General features: G+C 45.8%; 1 protein-coding gene across 1 annotated transcript in view; it reads right to left on the reverse strand.

The window, feature by feature from the left end:
* The window catches only part of LOC135805189 (NAD-dependent protein deacetylase sirtuin-2-like), a 22850-nt gene extending 2598 nt beyond the window's left edge, over nucleotides 1–20252 (reverse strand). The window contains exons 1-12 of the mRNA XM_065319193.1: nucleotides 19988–20252; nucleotides 14234–14377; nucleotides 11209–11250; nucleotides 9941–10047; nucleotides 8315–8371; nucleotides 7862–7930; nucleotides 5691–5814; nucleotides 4512–4571; nucleotides 3933–3988; nucleotides 3449–3525; nucleotides 762–813; nucleotides 416–459 (exon numbers count right to left, since the gene is read on the reverse strand). Of these exons, the coding sequence (XP_065175265.1) occupies nucleotides 416–459; nucleotides 762–813; nucleotides 3449–3525; nucleotides 3933–3988; nucleotides 4512–4571; nucleotides 5691–5814; nucleotides 7862–7930; nucleotides 8315–8371; nucleotides 9941–10047; nucleotides 11209–11250; nucleotides 14234–14377; nucleotide 19988 (833 nt within the window). The 5' untranslated portion in view covers nucleotides 19989–20252. The remainder of the gene's footprint in view (nucleotides 1–415; nucleotides 460–761; nucleotides 814–3448; nucleotides 3526–3932; nucleotides 3989–4511; nucleotides 4572–5690; nucleotides 5815–7861; nucleotides 7931–8314; nucleotides 8372–9940; nucleotides 10048–11208; nucleotides 11251–14233; nucleotides 14378–19987) is intronic.
* Between the last annotated feature and the right edge of the window lie 608 nt (nucleotides 20253–20860).

The following is a 20860-nucleotide window of genomic DNA, read 5'->3' on the forward strand; positions in this document are numbered from 1 at the left end:
AGCCTGACTCGACAGGAATGCACCAGTGTTGGTAGTACAGTAAAACCTGGTGTAAGCGACCTCTGTGTTTAGCCACCACCTGCTCTTAACGACCGCTTTTCCATGCACCCACAGTTCTACACAGACACTGTGGGACCTGGTTCTAAAGATCACCTGGCTTTAACGACCGCCTTTGCTTGCGCCGTGGGGTGGCACCGTGGGGTGGCGCCGTGGGGTGGCACCGTGGGGTGGTCGCTTAAACCAGGTTTTACTGTACTTGTAGTTGCATGGTAATTTCAATATGTTCTACTTTATGCAAGGTCAGGCAGATAAACAACCATGGATGAAGGGCAAGCGAAAGAAGTTCGCCCTTGAGTCTTGTGCATCTGGCAAAGCATAACAGTAGCAGCAGCAACATTACCAAAAGAAAACTCACCTGTAGTTGCATTCCTCGCCAAACTCCAACCCACCCAGCCTTGACTGAAACAGTGGACAAACCATAGAGAAGATAGGACAAAAAAAGAAAGACCCAATCAGCCAAGATATCCAAGATATCCATGATCTGGGCCACTTCCTGAGACATTCTGAACTAAGCAATAGACAGTCATTATGGTTAGACTGTTCAATGCCCAGGCAGTACACACAGTGTACTGCACATTAGTTAGAGGTAAGACAATGGGGATCAAGACCCTTCCTCAACTATGGTGTGTTTATTATGTCATAGTTACATCATACTTATGTCATAGCTACATACTTCAAGAAGTAGCATAATTCAAACTCACTTTACCAGCTTCCTCTCGATTGATCAACAGGCGAGGGCACTCATGGCCGACCCTTCAGTGAAAATAAATAAATAAATAAAGAGAGAGAGAGAGAGAGAGAGAGAGAGATACAAAAGTAGATAGATAGATAGATAAAGAGAGAGAGAGAGAGAGAGAGAGAGAGAGAGAGAGAGAGAGAGAGAGAGAGAGAGAGAGAGAGAGAGAGAGAGAGAGAGAGAGAGAGAGACACACACACACACACACATACACATCATCAGACATACATATACACACACACACACACACACACACACACGCACACACACACACACACACACACGCACATACATACGCACACGCACGCACATATGTATACATGAGGCATGGGCAGCAAAAACCAGGGTTAGGTGATATTTGGCGAAAATGAGTTTTTGATGGCTTTGAACTGTCCACTAAATGAATGATCTATGGGCCAAATTTTGGAGCTCTGGGCACCTTCCAAGATGGTAAAAAGAACGCCCGAAATGATGGGTGATGGTCAACAAAAGTGGTCAGCAAAAAAGGCAAAATGGAACGCAGTTACAGCTAGCTCTAATGGAGTGACTGAGAATAATTTAGCATATTTATCGGTCTTAAGGGAAGCACAGAGTACTCTAGTTGATATTATAGTAACATTGTTGCCCGCACTTGCTGCAATGTTACTTGAAAACTCAATCCCTGTCATGTGCAGGTCTGGTGTTGTATGCAGACTTGTCAGACAGAAAGAAGCCAAGCAACTGACGTTTTACATGGCTGGGAAGAATCTGCAACTTAGTACAAGACTAGATAGGCATGCTGGGCCAAGCCAGATACATCCACCAAGCATGTCTTGCTCTCCTACGCACAGCAGCTCGTAGATACATGCATTATACTGTGACAAATTTCATGCGCACCGCAAGCGTGCATGTATACTTGCAACAATTTTATTCACAAAATATCTTGTATCAAGTAAGGTTTAGTTCATTCAGGGCTGTCTCCGTATCTCACCAACTTATCCAGCTGCGAATAGTCGGCACGGAGTACTGAATCTCGTTCGTCACTCTCAGCGCTCCTGTCCGCGTCGCCACTTCGTGTCACGGAGCTGTCAATAGGCCTCCGCGGAATATGCTCGTATTTTTACCGATAATTCCTTTGAGCATTGCTCAAATTTTCGACCGATTATTCCCGTAATTCCACCGATAATTCTCACAATAATGCTTTTTTTCTTCCCTTTTTTTGCAGATACCGAACCGCGTACGGGTTTTTTGCCACTTGTACGGGCAAAAAATCACGGTTCGCGTGAATTATGCATGAAACTCGGCTGGAAGCTTTTTTTTCTTTCTTTTTTGAAATACCGGGCGATCAACTTCAGGATCACAAGCGTTTTGGTACAAATCAGGGTGTTATAAATGGAAAAAAAATTGAAAAAAGGGGGGCATTGCTCAAATTTTACCGATTATTCCACAAAAATTGCCAATAATTCCCGTTTTAAAAATCACACCGATAATTCCCGAAATTATGCCGGCATATTCCGCGGAGGCCTAGCTGTCAAACTCATCGTCTGCGCTGCCTCCGCTGATGGCTTGTCATCTGAGCGAAACCTCTTCACTTTCACCTGATTCTTCTTGCGGGCGACTATCACAGGCAGCGGAGTATCTCTGGAGACCCAGCTGCCAAATATTCTAGTCGCTCTTGCTCCATCAAGAATTTGTGACGGGATCGCTCCGCCAAGATATTATTTGTTTCGCTCTCTTTTGAGCGCATGATTTGCAGATGCTACCCAGAGTGGAAACGCCTCCATGGTGGCTGAAAACGCCTACCTGGATGTCCCAAGTGCTTGGCGGATAAACTACAACTGCGACGACGACAAAATAATAGTGAAGCCACCAAGAGGAAAGCACTTTCAAAGCGATAGCGCAAGAAGTCTTTTCGCTTTGAACGCGGTGACTAAAAAACGACATCGGTTCGGTTTTTCGCAAATATTGGCATTTTGAAAAATCGCCAGGACCCCGGTTCTTGCTGCCGGCATGCCGATGCCTCACATGATTCAAATACCTTGATAAAGACCCACACACAAAAGTGATCACAACGCACAAGGCCTTTAATCTTGGTAATTCTATGAACATACAGTCGACCTACCCTTATAACGATAACCTCTATAACGATATTACCCTTATAACGATATTTTTCTGCCAAACCAAATCACTCCATTGACTTTTGTATACAATGCCCTACCCTTATAACAATATTGCTATAACGATATTACCCCTATAACGATATCAAATGGGCTGATCAATCAACATTTTCCATTTTATAACAATATCTAGCAGGGAAGATGTAGAGCCCACTATCCAGGTAGGGCAAGCTTCACTTGATAAGTCGCTGGGACATGACGAGGGGCACCAGCAGGCACCTTGCTGTGTACATAATGTGCATGTATGTCAGTTTTTTATGCTATGAAGAGTGTAAAAAATTGAACAAAATCCAAGCATTAAGACGTATGTGTATGAAATGAACCAGTTACCCCTATAACAATATTACCCTTATAACAATATTTCTTGGTCTGACGCAAATATCGTTATAAGGGTAGGTCGACTGTACATAGAGTAATGCTAGACAATAATAACAAAGACGTCATAAGTAGTAAGCCAGTCCATGCGCTTTGAGAGGCTTCCATTGCACCGACCTACCTTCCAACAAGATGTGCAAACGGTTGCACCACTAGCGATGTTCCCATGATGATCAGCAGGTCGCAAACAGGGAAATCCTAGCAGTGAGGAAAAAAGAGCAATAGGGTAAAATTCAACAATGCTCCGCCACAAGGTGTGCAACACGCATTTTTGGATCTGGAAAACTGGTTTACCGAAATTTTCGCGCTACCCCACCGTTGATTTTTGGGAAACACCGAAAATATTACAGCAGCGAAAATTCCCGGTTTACAGTACATCATGTCCTGGTTAGCAGTGCATGTGCACTGATGTCCTGGTTAGCAGTGCATGCAGCATGCAGAGAAAACAAGACAGTGCAGCTAACGGGGCTGCTGGTGACTGAGTGACTGAGACGGTGACTGAGTGACTAAGTGACTGAGTGACTAAGTGACTGAGTCACACGCATATACTAAGCTAATACACACTGACCAGTGGAGGAGTACGCCCGTATTTCTCCTTGCCTTACCGTAACCACTCCGGTGTGAAACTCCTTGGGCAGCCCTTCGCCAAAGAACACAATGTCTGCAGAAGAGAGTCGGATGCAATGTCAACACCACACAAGGCACTCATTGAATACACACACTGGGTCTAGGCACCTGGGTAGTGCTATGGCTGCTGTATTGAAGCTTCGCCATGTGCAGTTTCAAGATCTGCACTGGTTGCCAGCTTTTCTTCAGAATGATCGTGAAATGTCCACACCAGCATACTATATAAATTCAGTGCTTCAAATTCAAGAAATTTAAACGTCGTCGACAGTCCAGGTTAACAGCACATGACATATGCAATCCTATCCTATGTACCATATAGAAGAATAGGTATGTAGGCTGTATACCCGCTTCAGCAGAACAGGTTGAACAGACTACGTGTGTGTATGTGTGTGTGTGGCCAACCTGTCGGAAGGCTACCTTCTTGCCAAAGCATTTGGAAGTTGGGACTAGTTTCGGCTCCACAATCCAGTGTGTCGTTACTATTATAGCTTAGACATGGTACATGGTGTGTGTGTGTGTGGGGGGGGGGGGGGGCACGGCAGAGCACTGCTGTTTACCTGGCTTGACGTAGCCGTCACACACTGTACAGGTCGGGATCTCGTCAGCAAACACTTTTTCTGCAGAGAAATACAACAACTTTTGTGAGAATACACATCAATAAAGATTTGAAACAACAACAACTTCAAAAAAAAAGAAAAAGCACAACACTGAGCACCAAAGTGCAACGGAGCTCTAGGTCTTGGGAGCATATTTGAAAGTTATGTTGATCAGGTCAGACTTGTAGAACTAGGCCTGTGTGATGACACGACCACCCGTTTTGGATTTTTCACCGTAGACGTAGATGTAAACGGGGGTCAGAGAGCGTAGTGTGATGGCGGCCTTGTTTTATGAGTTCGTTTGTCAGTAGACACAGACAGCAATATGTGCATGTGCTGTCCACGAGGACAATGTACTAGAACTCAATGCAAGTCGATCTCATGTAATAAGGCAACACTGCCTGTTTGTTATTCGACGTTAAATAAACCAATCCAATCCAATCCAAGCACATGCTCAGCCACGGGGGTTGGATCCCACCTGACACAACTGACCATTGTAGCTAGGTGTCAGTTATGCGCATCCCTTATCAACTAGTCAGAAAATCAGTTGCACCAGATTGATACTACCTGGTATACCAAACAATTTGAATGCAACGTAACATCAAGAGTGTGCAACTCCTGATATCCTTTCTATGGGGTTTGCCGACGGCGAAATCTCACATCACGTGGTGCAGTGTCGCAGCTGTACGTTCCACCCCGTTTTTAGCGAGCAGGGAGTAATAAAAAAAGCACTCTCTGACAGAAAGCGACTGCGTGCATGCAACTCCCCAGCATGATCATGGCACATATCCGGATTGCGCGCACACTATCCTTCGTTTGGACGTAGTACGAAACGTACCTGAGACACGCGATGTGAGTTTTCGCCAGGGGGGTTATTACTCTTGGTAAAGTATGTCACATATCTACACCCCTGGCCTATCCAGGCGCATGCCCCGTATGGGTTCCTGGGTGCCCGGAACCCCCCTTTTTTCGCTCAAAATGCAGGATTTCGCTTCATTTTTTGAAAATTTTCCCGGGGGACTCCCCCCGGAAGGGCACCGGCGCACGCGCTTGATATCTGGGCATTTTTCATGCAAAACCATTAAACAAATGAACATGTAGGTGACAAAATAAGGTCTGACTTAACGTGGCAATGCTTACCCTTGAGCCAGTCCTGGCTATACTCCTCATTACACTGTATGCAATGAGCCTGGCTGAAAGAGCCGTGCGCTTCGATGATCTTGTCACCGGGGACGCCAGCAATGCGCTCCAGCGTATCAATGTTCTGTGTGAGAGGTACACGCGCACATTCACACCCACACCCACACCCCCACACACATGCATGTGTAGTAGATACACTTTAACACACGTATTAAAGCACGTTAACACATAAATAGTACACCGTAGGTATTGATGGTAAGCCGTGTGCATACCCGCGCTGTCTTCGTCTTCTTCTCCTCCGTGTGCATACCCGCACTGTCTTCGTCTTCTTCTCCTCCGTGTGCATACCCGCACTGTCTTCGTCTTCTTCTCCTCCGTGTGCATACCCGCACTGTCTTCGTCTTCTTCTCCTCCGTGTCAATGGACAACTTACAAACCGTAACTGTGAGCCTTCGGAGAGTGAAAGTACGGGGGTTTTACAATGGCGGCAGCGGGAAATTAGTCTTATAGTGCGTTTCGAAAGTATAGGCCTCTAGACTTTTTCGAATAATTCAAATTTGGTTTGAGCTTTTTGAGAAATTTCTTCGGAATATTGCTCAGGCAGCTCACGCAATTTTTCTCATCTAAATTTCTAATCGATTGGATAGCAGACGCCCCATTTCGAAAATTTTATGCACAAAGTGATCACAGATTTTATGTGGTATAGATGCTGGCCTAACGGTTTTTTGAAACCAGAGGTCTGGACTTTTGAAACGCACTATAGGTTCCATCCACGGCTGTGAAGACGCCTCGACATGAGAGTTGCAGCTAACCGGGAGAAGCTACGTCCAGCAAACAGACTAAGTTCCTGTTCATGATCTATCCTTCAAATCTAGCTTTATGTCCACACCAGCTGATAGCTTAGCTAATTAGACACAGTGGTACCAGGAGCTTCCCTACCTTGAACAGTCTTCACATGACATCGTCAATAGCCATGAGCCACTACTCTTGATTAAAGATGTAAGAGCAACTGGGGAATCATTCCGCTATCGATCTGCCATAACGGACCCCAAGGCTAGATTGGACACAGCAGCGACCGGTGTACGGGGTGGGTGCTTTGACCGCACTGTCTTCGATGTACGGGTGTTTAACCCTTTCCCGGCTTCAAATCTCTCCACCTCAGTACCCTCCTGCTACCAGCGTCACAAACGGGAGAAACGGCGCTGCTATGAGGAACGTGTTTGAGAGATCGAACACTGCCTTTGCTCTGGTTCACTCCAGCATGGTTTGTTTACGCAGTGCTCGGCCCCCATCAGTGAGGTGGCGGATGTCTCTGCTACACTGGCCGTTGCCGAGGCTCGTTGTTCTCTGCAACTGATTCCCAGTGGCAGTGGCAGTGGCAGTGGCAGTGGCAGTGGTGCCTAAACTGATTCCCAGTGGCAGTGGCAGTGGCAGTGGTGCCTAAACTGATTCCCAGTGGCAGTGGTGCCTAAACCAGGCCATACATGTACTCCTTTTTTTTGCTTCTTTTTCTCTCTAGTTTTCTTTTGTCCGCGGAGAAGGCGGAGAGCCGGAACGCGGATCCTTAAATTTACGCTGTTGGTTGCGTGTCTCTTTTATTTCACGGAGAAGGCGGAGAGCCCGAACGTGCACATTTCCAGAAAATCAGAAAATCTGCCTTTTTCAATTTAATAATATTCAAGACAACTAGCAACTAAGTTCTCTTTGAGAACGTTTCAGAAAGAAAGGAATGCGTATATATATACTATACGTGTAGTACCCTATTTAAGTCAGACCACCCTGTTCTAATCTTACATCACAATGCAGAGCTCGTGCGGTACAACCGTACAAACCAGCTGCTAAAGGATATTCTCAAGATTCGCTTGCCTTTCTGGCTCAGACTCAGAAAACGAGGACATCCACCCGAATTACTGGGAACACTAACCAGTGCTGTGGAACCCAAGCCGCACGTCTTTTCGTAAGCAAACATCACCACGGCACCCTTTCTGGAGCGTTTTCACCTACCGTATACATAACAGCAATGAATTAGTCCAACATCTGCACAGTCATGCATCTACTAGTACTTAATACAATACAGTACTATATTATTATGTACACATGGATATTGGTATTCAAATGATATCTTTAACTCAGCTCATTGCTAGTGGTAGTGGGGCACATGCTTCATTCACCTGTGTATAGCTCCGGAGCAGCAAGCCCTTCTCCGATAAGAGACGGATAAAGTAGTGGCTGACGGTCGGCTGCAACAACACAACACAGTACCACATGGTGTCAAGCAGGACACATATACACATGGGGTTGCTCACATGCACAGACAGACACACACACGCACAGACAGAGAGACAGAAAGACAGAAAGACAGACAGACAGACACACACACACATACACACACGCAAACACCCACGCACATGTCATACGCATGCATGGAAGCACACTCAAAGAAAAATACACGCGATGAGTGTGCAGATATCCCATCTTCTGCTGCTGCTGCTGCTCTCCTACTATGTAATATTGTATGCTGTTCGGCTTGGCTTGAACCAATGCATTATCTACATCAAGATACGGCACAATGAGGACAATCCAACCAGCAAGGATATACACCAAAGATAATCTATTGAACATACTATGAATTTGCCAGGATACAGTTCTTTGGCCAGCTCATAGAAAGGCTTGGGATTCTCCTGGATCAGACAACAAAAACACAGAAGGAACACATCGTTTTTCAAAACCACAAATTTGCAGATTTCATCATTCTCTGTAAATCGTTCAGTTTGGGGGAATTGAATTCTCCTTCGCACAATTGGGCCTCTCCTTAAATGTCGACGTCTCTACACATAGAACAAACCCAGTGCGCGACACGCAGCACAGCTATGGATACAACATAGAACAAACCCAGTGCGCGACACGCAGCACAGCTATGGATACAACATAGAACAAACCCAGTGCGCGACACGCAGCACAGCTATGGATACAACATAGAACAAACCCAGTGCGCGACACGCAGCACAGCTATGGATACAACCGCAACAAAGCACATGACATAATATTATATAGGGCAAAAACGATCATTCAAAAACTCCTAACGATCATTCAAAAACTCCTAACGATCAACCGATATCATTAAAAGTTAAAACGATCGATACATTGGTTTTATCGATTCTTGTCGGCTCTACCCGTGTACCTCGAACACCAGTTTATGAAGAAATTCGATGATACCTTTGCTACGTTAGAAATGTGTGGCACTGCACTGTTGACAGTTGACATCTGTAGATATCTGGCTGGTTTTATCAACATGAACTAAAGAATTTCATGTTGTTTCTAGAGTGAAGAATCTTGTCATCACCCCCTGGCAATTGATTTTCTCCGACCTCTCCCGCAAATGAACCGAAAAGACAAAGTCTTCTCTCCCAATCTCTTTCAAAGCCACAAATCAATTTTACTGCGCTTGAAAGTACATGATTGTACTCATATTCACTATCGGTTGGAGTGCAGGGGCTAGAATACGGTCACTGATATGCATGCATAAAAAATCGTTAGCACTCGTTTTGAACACTAACGACTATCGATTGCACTCGTAACGATCAATATGCGAGTTATCGGTATAATTGTTTCAGCCCTAATATTATATGTTGACTAGTTGAGGGAATGGAGAAGGTAGAGTCTGAAGAAAAAATTGACTGTCACCACCAAGACTCAAACCAGGGACGTTTGCTTGAGGCCGGCGATGCTCTAACCACTGAGCCATGGTGTAGCGGTCATCCCAGCAGAGGCCGTTCAACATTCTCTTCGGACTTCGATACTCACACTTCCTGTGAAACTACACAGGCTGGTGGGACGCAGGCCTCACTGTACACACACACTTCACGCACAAACTAACTTAGTACGCGGGGAGCCCCAAAGTATCAAATATTCACTAGTTGAGGGAATTATGTGTATGTCAGTATATTCATGCCATTATGTGACAGTAAGTACTCGGATGGTGAGCCAAGGAAAATAATAAAAGGAAACAAGGCAAACGGCGGGGCACCAGTTATGCGTTAGAGTCCACCTACTACACCAGAACCAGACATCTGACTGCTCAACATCCGGGTTCGCTGCTGGACTCTAACGCATAACGTGTGCCCCACCGTTTTCCTTGTTTCTTTTTAACAATGTTACACGTGTGCAAAAGTAGCAGTCACAGATCATAATTATACTTCAAAGTAGCAACGGTATTTTTCCGCATTGGTCCCTAGTCTCTCTCTCCTTACCCTGAAGAAGTCAATGCTGAAGATCTCCTGCGGTGAGCTAAGATTGTATTTTTGCAACTGATCATACAGTCCAGTGTTTGGCGATCGGAAGTCCGGGATGCCAGCAGCTGTGCAGAAACACACATTCATACAGACATGTGCACACATGTAGAGGCGACGGTTTCAAATAGGACACAGGTTGCAAACCGGAACGGACTCAATATTCACTTTCTCTCTTGGTATTTTGATTAGAAAACATGTCACAGTGAGACTACGATGTGTTATACTCCGAGTCAAAATTTCATGGCTCTGCGATGACCAGAAGCGCCATACCAAGCATTTGAGTTTTCGACGTGTTGCTTTGCACTGCGACTTGAGTTTTACGACTTTCGAAAAATCAACTTCTTGTCGCAGGTAAACAGCGGCTCGCCTCTCGCCAATAAAGCACCGCATACCAATCAAAACTAATGGAAGCACACACAAGGCTTATTGTTACTCTGTACTGGCTGTCGTGGAGCGATAGCAATTACCTAATTTCAGACCCAGAGTGAATTTGACGTGCACTCTAAAACGTGTCCGGTTTGGAGCCACCTCTGATTTGAACTTTTTTTGAAGCGAAACATTGGGCAACTTGGAGGCAATGGGTCAACACAAAGGAGTGGCTCAGTTCGATTGACTCTGGCCCCAGAGCAAACTTCAACATGCCAGTTTCCTTCCACAAACATATTTCGAGTGAAAAATCAACGCTGATGATCGGTTTGGGTCTATACAAATTTGGCTGTCAAGCCGTTCCGGTATCGAACCGTCTACTCTACAGGTGTTACTTTTCACATGCTCAGCAGGAAGAGGGATGAGGAGGGGAAGAGGACGGGGAGAATAATGTAAAACGCGTGTTCACATAAAGAAGTTCTGTTTTTTTGTTATCATACCAGAAACATACGCACACACCAGAAGTACACACATACATGCAAACGCGGACACACACACATACACACAGACCATACACACAGACCATGCAAGCACCATGCACGCACCATGCACGCACCATGCACTACGTGAAAATTCACACAAATTCATACAAGCAAGGTGCATGTTGCCGTAATGGGCTGGCGGGTTGTACCCACACGACCCAGTATGAGCATCATCAATACTACACAACACCCACGCATTTCCTATTGATCTGAAGTTCTGCCGTTGCGGACCCCAACTAAAATTTAGACGGAAACGGACACTCTTGGAGAGCTTTGCCTCTCGTATTTCAAGAGAAAGAAACACACGTTCAAACTAACCCGTAGATAGACCCGCTCCAGTCATGAAGATGATGTTCTTGCCTGTAGGAAAACAAAAAACAAAAAGGGTTGAATTTTAGCTGCAGACGATTGTTGCCAAGTTAGCACCACCACCCACTTGTCATAGGTTGTCGTCATGCAATGATTATGTGTCCTGTGACCGGGTCATTGAACATGTGTACTGTGACCTGGTCATTGAACATGCATGCATTCCTTTCCTCGCACTGTTACCGGTACACAGCTACATTTACAGAGTCACAATTCGTCAATATCCCGAAGGATTTCAATTTCCAGAGCGAAATAGCACAGGAGCATCATCGCAGTCCTGCCTTCGAAAACAAAAACAACAGCAAAAAGAAGAGCGGTCAAACGGGTGCCCTATACGCTATCGGCCGGGTCCCGCCACTAACGGGTCGGGTTTGGGGTACCTTATAAGCCCATGCATTACACCACAATCACACTCACATCCAGGGTTTGTGTATTATGATACTATTAGGTTATGCTTAGTCCTCTGATAGTATACGTACCCGGAGTGTCCCCATGTACTGTGGCTAGCACAACAAATTACACACACGGAATCAGATACGGTGCGCTGACTCTCACTGGCCGGTGTTTTGAATAGAATTATAAAACACATGTGCCAAGCGAAGAACACAAGCTAGCTGAGTCTAATAGTGGTGACTAGTACTACCGTAAAATACCGCGAGAGCGCCTCACCATTTACTCCCCTTTCTGGTCGTGTTTACAAGTGGTGTCCTGTCTGCAGGTCATACGACTCGTACCTTGCACACACATTGCACCGTGTGCAGTCAATCCGCACTCAGATTGCCTTGGAACTGCACACAAGAACATGCTAGTCTATTTCAAAAATATAGACGCATGGTATTTTTGAAATATTTCAAATTTGGCTGGAGCTTTTCGAGAATTTCTTTCGGAATATTGCTCAGGTCCTTCCCCCAATTACTCTCATATAGATTTTTAAGCGATCGGATAGCAAACACCCAATTTCGAACTTTTTATGCACAAAGTGATCACAGATTTTATGTGATATAGATGCTGGCCTAACGGTATTTTGAAATCACGCGTCTATATATTTGAAACGCACTGTAAGTAGGGCTCAAACGGTCACGGTTTTACCCCCAACGGTTAACTGCTAAGCTAACGGTCGGTTTAACGGTTATAACCTATAAGCCACGGCAATCCTGCGGACTCTTTTTTAACTGTATATTCGGCTATATTTATTCAAAAAATGTACCCTATTCAGTACAACGCACACATGTATATTCTCTTGCATGCTCATTCATACATACTCTCACACGAAGAGACCAGATATGACCAAGTTGACAGCCCAGAAATTGCGTACGCGTGCGACAGCCTGCGAAAGTGCATACTTTGCAACGACCTGATACTTGAAAAATTGACTGAAAAGTTATTGCGTAAGGCGAGACCAAAAAAAATAGAGATTCCCGGGCCCTCCCGCACCAAAATCGAGCCAAAGCCATTTTTTTTTTTTTGAACAGTTCATACATGTACATGTACAGTACTGATCGTGTGAGTAGATCTGTGACGTGGAGTCACACAAACCCGAGCTTGTACGGCTCCCTGATGTACAGATCAGGGCCATCGTTGGCCGAAATATACTTGTAGAAAAATTGAACGGGTAAACCGCGTACCTGTTGTCTGCAAAAAATGAATCAAAATTACCGGAAAATGCTGGAAAAAAAGTTCAACATGGCATGCACACATAATCATGTACATACATGAAAAAAATAAAAGAATAAAATTCGCCCGCCCGCACCAATTTCACGTGGGTCCTGCCCGGGAATCTCGATTTTATTCCCGTAGCTATGCAGAAGACGTTACTTCAGTAACGTCTGGCGCTAGCCAGGGTCCACACAGCTTTAATTTGGTGTTTGTGTGTTTGTGTCACGTCTGGCGCTATCCCGTACCGTACCATCAAACACAGCTGGCCACATACAGCTGGCCGCAATATTCAAATAGGGCTTTCAAACGCAAGATCATAACGTGAAGCAACTTGGTAGAATGAGTATGAATGCGAAGTGTATGGGGGAATGCATGTAGGGCGATAGTGCGGGTTCTAATCCCAGGTTAAGCTAAAAAAATAGGAGAATTGAAAAATGTATAACATCTCTATGCTTTTTTTGCCTGGTCATCAAGGCGGTAGACGGTGTCGTATTACCATCGACTGTACCTGTCCCGTACCTGTCCCGTACCGTGCTATCAAAGACGGCTGGCCACAATGCATATTCAAATAGGGCTTTCAAATGCAAGTTCATAACGTGAAGCAACTTGGAAGAATTAGTTTGTATGCGAAGTGTATCGGGGGATGCATGCACGGCGATAGTGCGGGTTCGAATCCCAGGTTATGTCTTTTAAAAAAAGGAAAAATTTATATGAATTTATAACATCCGTATTCTTTTTTTGTCTAGGTCATCAAGGCACACAAGCATAGCGTAGGGCCCTGAGCTTCCAAGCTCTCTCGTTTTGGTCTCGCCTAACCGTTATCTTTATCGGTTAACCGTTAATTCTTCGTAACCGGTCTGCAACTGGTTAATCGGACTAACCGTTTGAGCCCTAACTGTAAGTGTGACCTTACACCTTAGTACACCACGGTTCTCAAGCCGTCGTACACAATAGCCCCCCTCTGCACTCGATTTCCCTTGCTGTGAAAATCAAGGTCGGGTGCCCTTGCAAGACGCGGACGGGGCGCTATCACGGTACTTTACGGTACATGTAGCACAAGTAGAACTTGGGGAGAGGTAGCAGTCAAGTTCACTCGGTTCAGGGAGCCCTACGCATACAGTTCATGTACTGGCTAATCGTGTTTCTTGCCTGAACTGCAAACACTTTCCCTATAAGAGGTTGAAATGCGTAACGTGTTAACTTCCAAGTGGTATTGAGTACCCCGATTACTATTGGGTAGGTCATCTAGGGAGCGGGTGCTCGGATATATGGCCTACCCGTTGGGCCACTGAAAAAAGAGAACAACGCAAAGTGCACGTACATTTGCCTGACTTGATGTGCTCAGCAACGCCTTCAAGATTGAATGAGTTGAGCTGTGGGCCAGGCCGCACGGATGGTTCACGACCACCGGCGATGATGGCTCGCAGCTGCTCCAGTAGGTCGCCAGCAGCACTTGTAATACTCACTGTCCAAAGTCACGCACGCACACATATACACACACAGACACATACACATACACACACAGTGACACATACACACACATACACACACACACACACACACACACATACACACACAGAGACACATACACACACACATACATACACCTCAGACCTCAGACATGCAAATCGCAGAAGCGATGATAGCGAACAGCTATGTTAGACATAGCAACTTGTGCTGGGATTACACCATTCAACAGCTTGCAAGGCTGATGAATTGACCGCTACTATTTTTAGCCTGGTATCCACCACACAGCTGTTTGAAGTGACTTTTTCTGGCCAGTGAATCCCTATTTTTCATTTTTCCAATTTTTTTCTACACACACACCACACCACATACTCCGGCATACACTAGCTGTTGGTAACCAACCAGGAGAATGAAAGAAAAGTCAGGAAGAGTCCGAGAAAGAGAAGAAAGACGTGTGCGACCATAATCGTCGGGAATTGAACCCACACATACACACACATACACACACATACACACACATACACACACATACATACACATACATACACATACATACACACACACACACACACACACACACACATACACACACATACACACATATACATACACGCACACATACACACACATACACGCACACACAAACACAAACACACACACGCACACACATACACACACACACGCACACACGCACACATACACACACATACACACACACACCTCAGACCTCAGACATGCCCATCGCGGAAGCGATGATAGCGAACAGCTATGATAGACATAGCAACTTGTGCTGGGATTACACCATTCAACAGCTTGCAAGGCTGATGAATTGACCGCCACTATTTTTAGCCTGGTATCCACCACACAGCTGTACACACACACACACATTCACACACATACACGCACATACACACAAGACACCAATCACTAAACTGCTATCTACACGTATACGGTATAGTATGATCCTATCCGGAGAAGTGTGGTACAATGTGTCACGTCCCTGGACTCAGACTGCTGCTGCCTGACAGCACTCTGACAGCAGGATCTACATGTACGTAGCCAACAGCTCTGTTTTGACTTGAACTTTTGAGCCGTCACGTTCGCGTTCTTTTAGTACAGTGTGGTTTCATTGGTTTGGCTAGTACATAGTCCCAAGTGCTTGTCATGTAGGTTGAGCAACATGCGCTGTCTCACGCAGGTGGCACACCTCTTTGGCATGGCACATCATGTGATCCAACGCTGGAACCTGGTCAGGTAGGTTCTCGCGTTGTACATTTCCGGGAAGTGCTTCACTTCCTGGAAATGTGACTCTAGGCTTCGTGCAAAACCCCACACTACGACGTTCTACAAGTTTCCACGATGCCTCGGGCGCTTTGTGTAGAACAGGCCGAGGGCTGAGTGAAAAAGGAAGAGTCAAGAGAGCAGCAATGTGCAAGGCAGGGGCGTAGCTGTTCCCCCTTTTAGGGGGGGGGGGGGGGGGGGGGTGCACAGCCGCATATGTGTAGGATGGCTGGTGTATGTCATTCATGGTCATTATGTGCATGCTGAACCTAGGTCGAAAGTTTTAGGGGGGGGGGGGGGCTTGTGCCCCCCCCCCCCCCCCCCCCCCCGTGCCGCATGCGGGCTACGCGCCTGCAAGGTGTCCAAAAAACAACCACCGCGCCCTGCAAGGTTCATGCGCATTTCACGCAGCTAGCGCAGGAAATCGCTCAGGCATCCCAAACGGAATCCAAGCGTACAGCGGAACAACCCAAAGAAGCCGCTGAGTAATGTCACGTTGGGTGAGCGGGCTCCCCAACGTGACCCTCATATCTCATATACACACATTATCCCCTGGTGCGATACGATTCGGTCGATTTCAGCCAATCAGCGGCAGTTCTGAGCGGGGTGCATTCAGCAATAATATACCCCGCCGGGTTCAAGGATATACCCTACTGGGTTCATAACATGCACTCTGCGTTCACCGTAGATCTACACACAGCCCACCGATGTACCAGTCCACAGAAGACCAAATAATATGCATGCGAAGTGATGAATGGCACATGGCGTGTGCGGACTGCACGAAAAAGGAAAGGGAAGAAGGAAGTACTTATTTATGGCCTATAGAATAGCCCGTGAAGACTTTGACTCTGGGCTGAACTCTGCTGCAACGGCGGGGACTGCACTACAAAAAATATGCATATGAATAAAAATGATGATGACCGGAAACTAGGGGTGAAACGATTAGTTCGAATATTCGAGTATTCGTTCGAAAATTTCAAACGAGCGAGTATTCGAAATTTTGCACTCGATCGTTTTTTGTTTTTTTTTGTGTTTTTTTTAGTATTGGCATTCTATTTTTCAAAAACTTCTGTTGTACCGCTCATCGACTGGTATGCATGCGTTTTGCATGCCTTTGAGTCAGTATTTCATGACTTCGACGATGCGATCACCACGGCAAGTAACGTTAGTTTGTTATGAGATAATGAAAGTACTGGTGAAAAATCGTTACTCTACACTCTGTACAAGACGTTGGCGACTTTTGTTCTATGTTCACAGATAATTTCTTCCGAATTGGTCGAGAACTCACAAATCTAGCGCTTTCGAATTTTGATAAAATACTCGAAATAATCGGATACTCGGTCGAACATTATGAATGAGTGATCGGTTGGTCAAAATAGATACTCGTTTCACCCCTACCGGAAACGCATCATTTGATGATCTTGTTCGCTTGGCTTTAGGGGATACTGTTAACTACTTGATGTTCGCAAGCCTTGAAGGTGTAGTGATTTTCACTATTTTCGAGAGAGGAGCATAACGCGAATATTAGCCATCGTGAAATCAAACTTCAGCAGTGGATGTAATACAGTATGTGTATGTGTGTGTGGCCACAGTGCTCCGTGATGCGTATGTGTGTGTGTGGCCACAGTGCTCCGTGAACATTTTCCATCGTGAACTCGCTGGTTTTGAGAAATCACGAAAATTTAGTGACGCAAATATTGGGCAACTTGCAGTATATTTTTACATGGGGCCGGTCGCTCTATATCTATTGCGGATAAATACTAACTGGCCCGCTGAAGTTTTCGCAGAGCACACTGCTGGCGCCTGCTCCAGGTGGTGATGTGAGCTGGTCGGGCTGCAGTGGAGTTGGAGTGATGGCAGGCTTCTCCATAGACAGTGGAGTTGGAGGGACGGCGGGCTTCTCCATAGACAGTGGAGTTGGACGGACGACAGGCTTCTCGATAGACAGTGGAGCTGGAGGGACGGCAGGCTTGTCCAGGGATAGCAGTTCGTCGTTTGTGCAGCTCGCAAGGATGTCATCCATTTCAAGGTCACTGGCCATACTGGAAGTGCTGGTAGGGTCACAGGTGCCGACGTATCCAGCAGTTTTGCTGTGGCTGCTTTCCGCTCTTGTGTTGGTTGTAGCTCATCAGAGACTGGGCATTTCGCGATTTGGGTGGCCGGTGGTGCGCATAATAGTGCTATCTGAAATGCATGCAGCTCTCACATAGCATAGTACGGTAGTAGCCCTCATGCAATGCTTGGTGTATATCTTGCTTAGTCTCGCTTACCGGCCGATGTTGGTCATCATCTTGTCAATCTCGTTCGTCCCAATGGGTTTTCCATTGTACCACAGGGAATCTATTGGCTTGTAGTTCACTCTGGGTTGCTAGAAGGGCCGCTAGGAAGTCGGCAGTAATCTTCCACATCCCTTGGTGCAGTGATACACCCGTCAGAGACGATGTCTGAAGAATGACGATGTTTTGAGCAGTAGGTAATAGAACGCCTGAAGTAAGACCTGCCATCCCTGGCCTTTTCCTCCTGTAGATCGTCCTTAGTAAGGAATGCTTGGACTTCTGATCCACGTAGTGCAAAGTTATAATGTGCAACAGTACCAAACATACTCGGACACTGACGTGGGATTGTTAGGAAAGCTAAGGAAACCAGTTGAAATATGCTCTCAGCTTGGTCTGATCTTCGTCAGAGATGGGCTGCTTGTGCTCAGGTGCTTCTGCTGTTTTATTTTTCCATCGAGCGCCTCGTTTGCGCGTCGAAATTCGATATCTTTGTATATGTGTGCTATGGTGCTAGCTAAAATCCTGTAGGTGCTATTGGTGCTAGCTATTTTCTTCTTCTTTTTTGAAATTTTTTCCACCCGTAACATGGGGTTCGAACCTGCACTATACCGCCCTGCATGCATTCCCTCGATACATTTCGCATACATACACATTCTACCAAGTTGCTTCATGTTATGGCCTTGTCGTTGAAAGCACTACTGTAAGAGTTGAAAGTTTGACGAGTCTAAAGTGTAACGATTCGCAAAAATTCCCCACTCGGCGGGCACAAAGTTTAACGACCCTGCCACCACACATCTGTCTTCTGTTTTTCTCTAGTACAGAGGAGAGCTGGAGTGACACACAGTCAGTATCGCCTATAAGGTTGGCGGCTATAGTAATAAATTATACCGGCTAATGTGATCAATTTATCAATTTCATTTTCATTTGCCATAACTAAGTATACACAGTTATCGCGTATAGTAATAATCGTCTATAGTAATAATATCGCCTATAGTGATCAAATTCACATTTCAAAAGACCTTTATTACATTATTTTTGCATTGGTTTAATATAGGGATTGATGTAAAATCAAGTGGTGTCAGAGGAGAACAGGGTGTTAGTAGTCACTGTTACCTCTTCCTGAAGAACTATAGTCTATAATTATGTTACTTGTCCAGTGTTGTTTGGTGAGTTCTGCTTGTATAAGTTGACCGCACATGCCTCCATAGTGAGGAAATGCTGATGTTGTGTGTCAGGAGCTGTAGCCAGCTATGCAGTGCGTATGCGCAAGGCGCGCTGAGTTGTTTGACACCGGCCCACTCGGATACATTGCATGCAGTATCGGTCATAGTAATATATCGCTTATAGTGATAAATGCTCAAAATCAAACACCAACGCTATAGGCGATACTGACTGTACATGTAACGTTTCTTGAGTTAGCGATGGATTTTTTCTCGTTGAAACGCTAGACTTTGTGCCCCGTTAGAGATTGAACTCTTACAGTATTTGGATATGTGGCCCGCTTTCTTTTACAGTACGGTATGGGACGTGTACAGGATAGCACGCCAGGCATGGCGCGTCACGTGATGACGGGCCCGACGCCACAAACACACACACACACACACACACACACACCATGCACACACACACACACACACCATGCACACACACACACACACACCATGCACACACACATACACACACAATAAAGCGGTGGGATCCTGGCTAGCGCCAGCAGCTACTAAAGTGACGTATTTTGCATAGCTTTGGGAAGTAATGGACTAATTTGCGCGCATGCACGACTAGACTAGCTAGCAATAACAAGGTCATGCGCACATTTTACAGAAAGAGTTTGTTCGTTTTCGCTTGACTACTTTGCGCGCATGCACAGCTAGACTAGCAGCTAGCAAAAAGGTCATGCGCACATTTTGCAGAAAGAGTTTGTTCGTTTTCGCGCCAATAATTATTTTGAAAATAATTGTCCACACATAAAAGCCTGCGTGTACGTGTATGCATGTACTGGAAGAAGCAGCGCTAAGCTCAGCGGACTTCAATGAGAAACTATTACTTACTGTTGATGATGACTCGTATCGCAGCGTTCTGCAATGGATGGAGGTTAGTTCAGTTGAAAACCTTGCTCGATGAAATCAGGCAGCAAGGAACAGCAGTGGCTTCACGACCACGCGTGCCGAAGCAGTACCCAAAAGTAAGTAGCAGTTCCCCTTCTCTCACCAGCTTATAAACAGTTCAGCAACTTCAGGAGTGTCCTGTCACATTCCAGGACAGCTGGCCTGCAACAGCTGTAATCTCGGGTATTTTCGAAATCTTCACGAAGCGAAGCAAATAAATTTTGCTGACGTTGACACTCGCCAGTCGAGTCACACGTGGAGATCTACTATACACGTCACGAATCACGATCTACAATCGTAGACGTCAACAAGACGTACTCGTAGACCTACTCACGTTCACGCGCTTGTCACTAGGGCTAGGGCCGAGGGAGGTTCTGCTCTACGTTATGGGAACGCGACGCAAAGAATCACGCGAACTCTCTTCGCGTTCCCGTAACGTAAAGAAATCCTGTTCTGCTCTACGTTTCACGTAGAGAAGTCACGTGGAATGTGTACTGGGAATTCCCCCTTCCATATTTGGCAGTTTTCTGCCTGCACTCGAATGATACCCAGCAGATCGTACGCATTTTCTCTGCGTGTGCCACAACGTAGAGAACCTCATCTCCGCGTAGAAATCTGGAGCCAAAACACGCGAAGCCGTAGACTCTAGCCCAGACACCTGCTCTCTACGTGATTTCTCTACGTTTCACGTATAGCAGAACCTCCCTACTCAAAAATGTTTTTGCCGTGAGTACTACAATGTAATTGCTGATTCAGGTTTTTACCGTACCGTTTCTATGGTTGTAGCCAATGAGCGACGTTCCCGCGGTGGCCTTG

This window comes from Sycon ciliatum, chromosome 1 (genome assembly GCF_964019385.1).
Source record: "Sycon ciliatum chromosome 1, ocSycCili1.1, whole genome shotgun sequence".
NCBI lineage: Eukaryota > Metazoa > Porifera > Calcarea > Leucosolenida > Sycettidae > Sycon > Sycon ciliatum.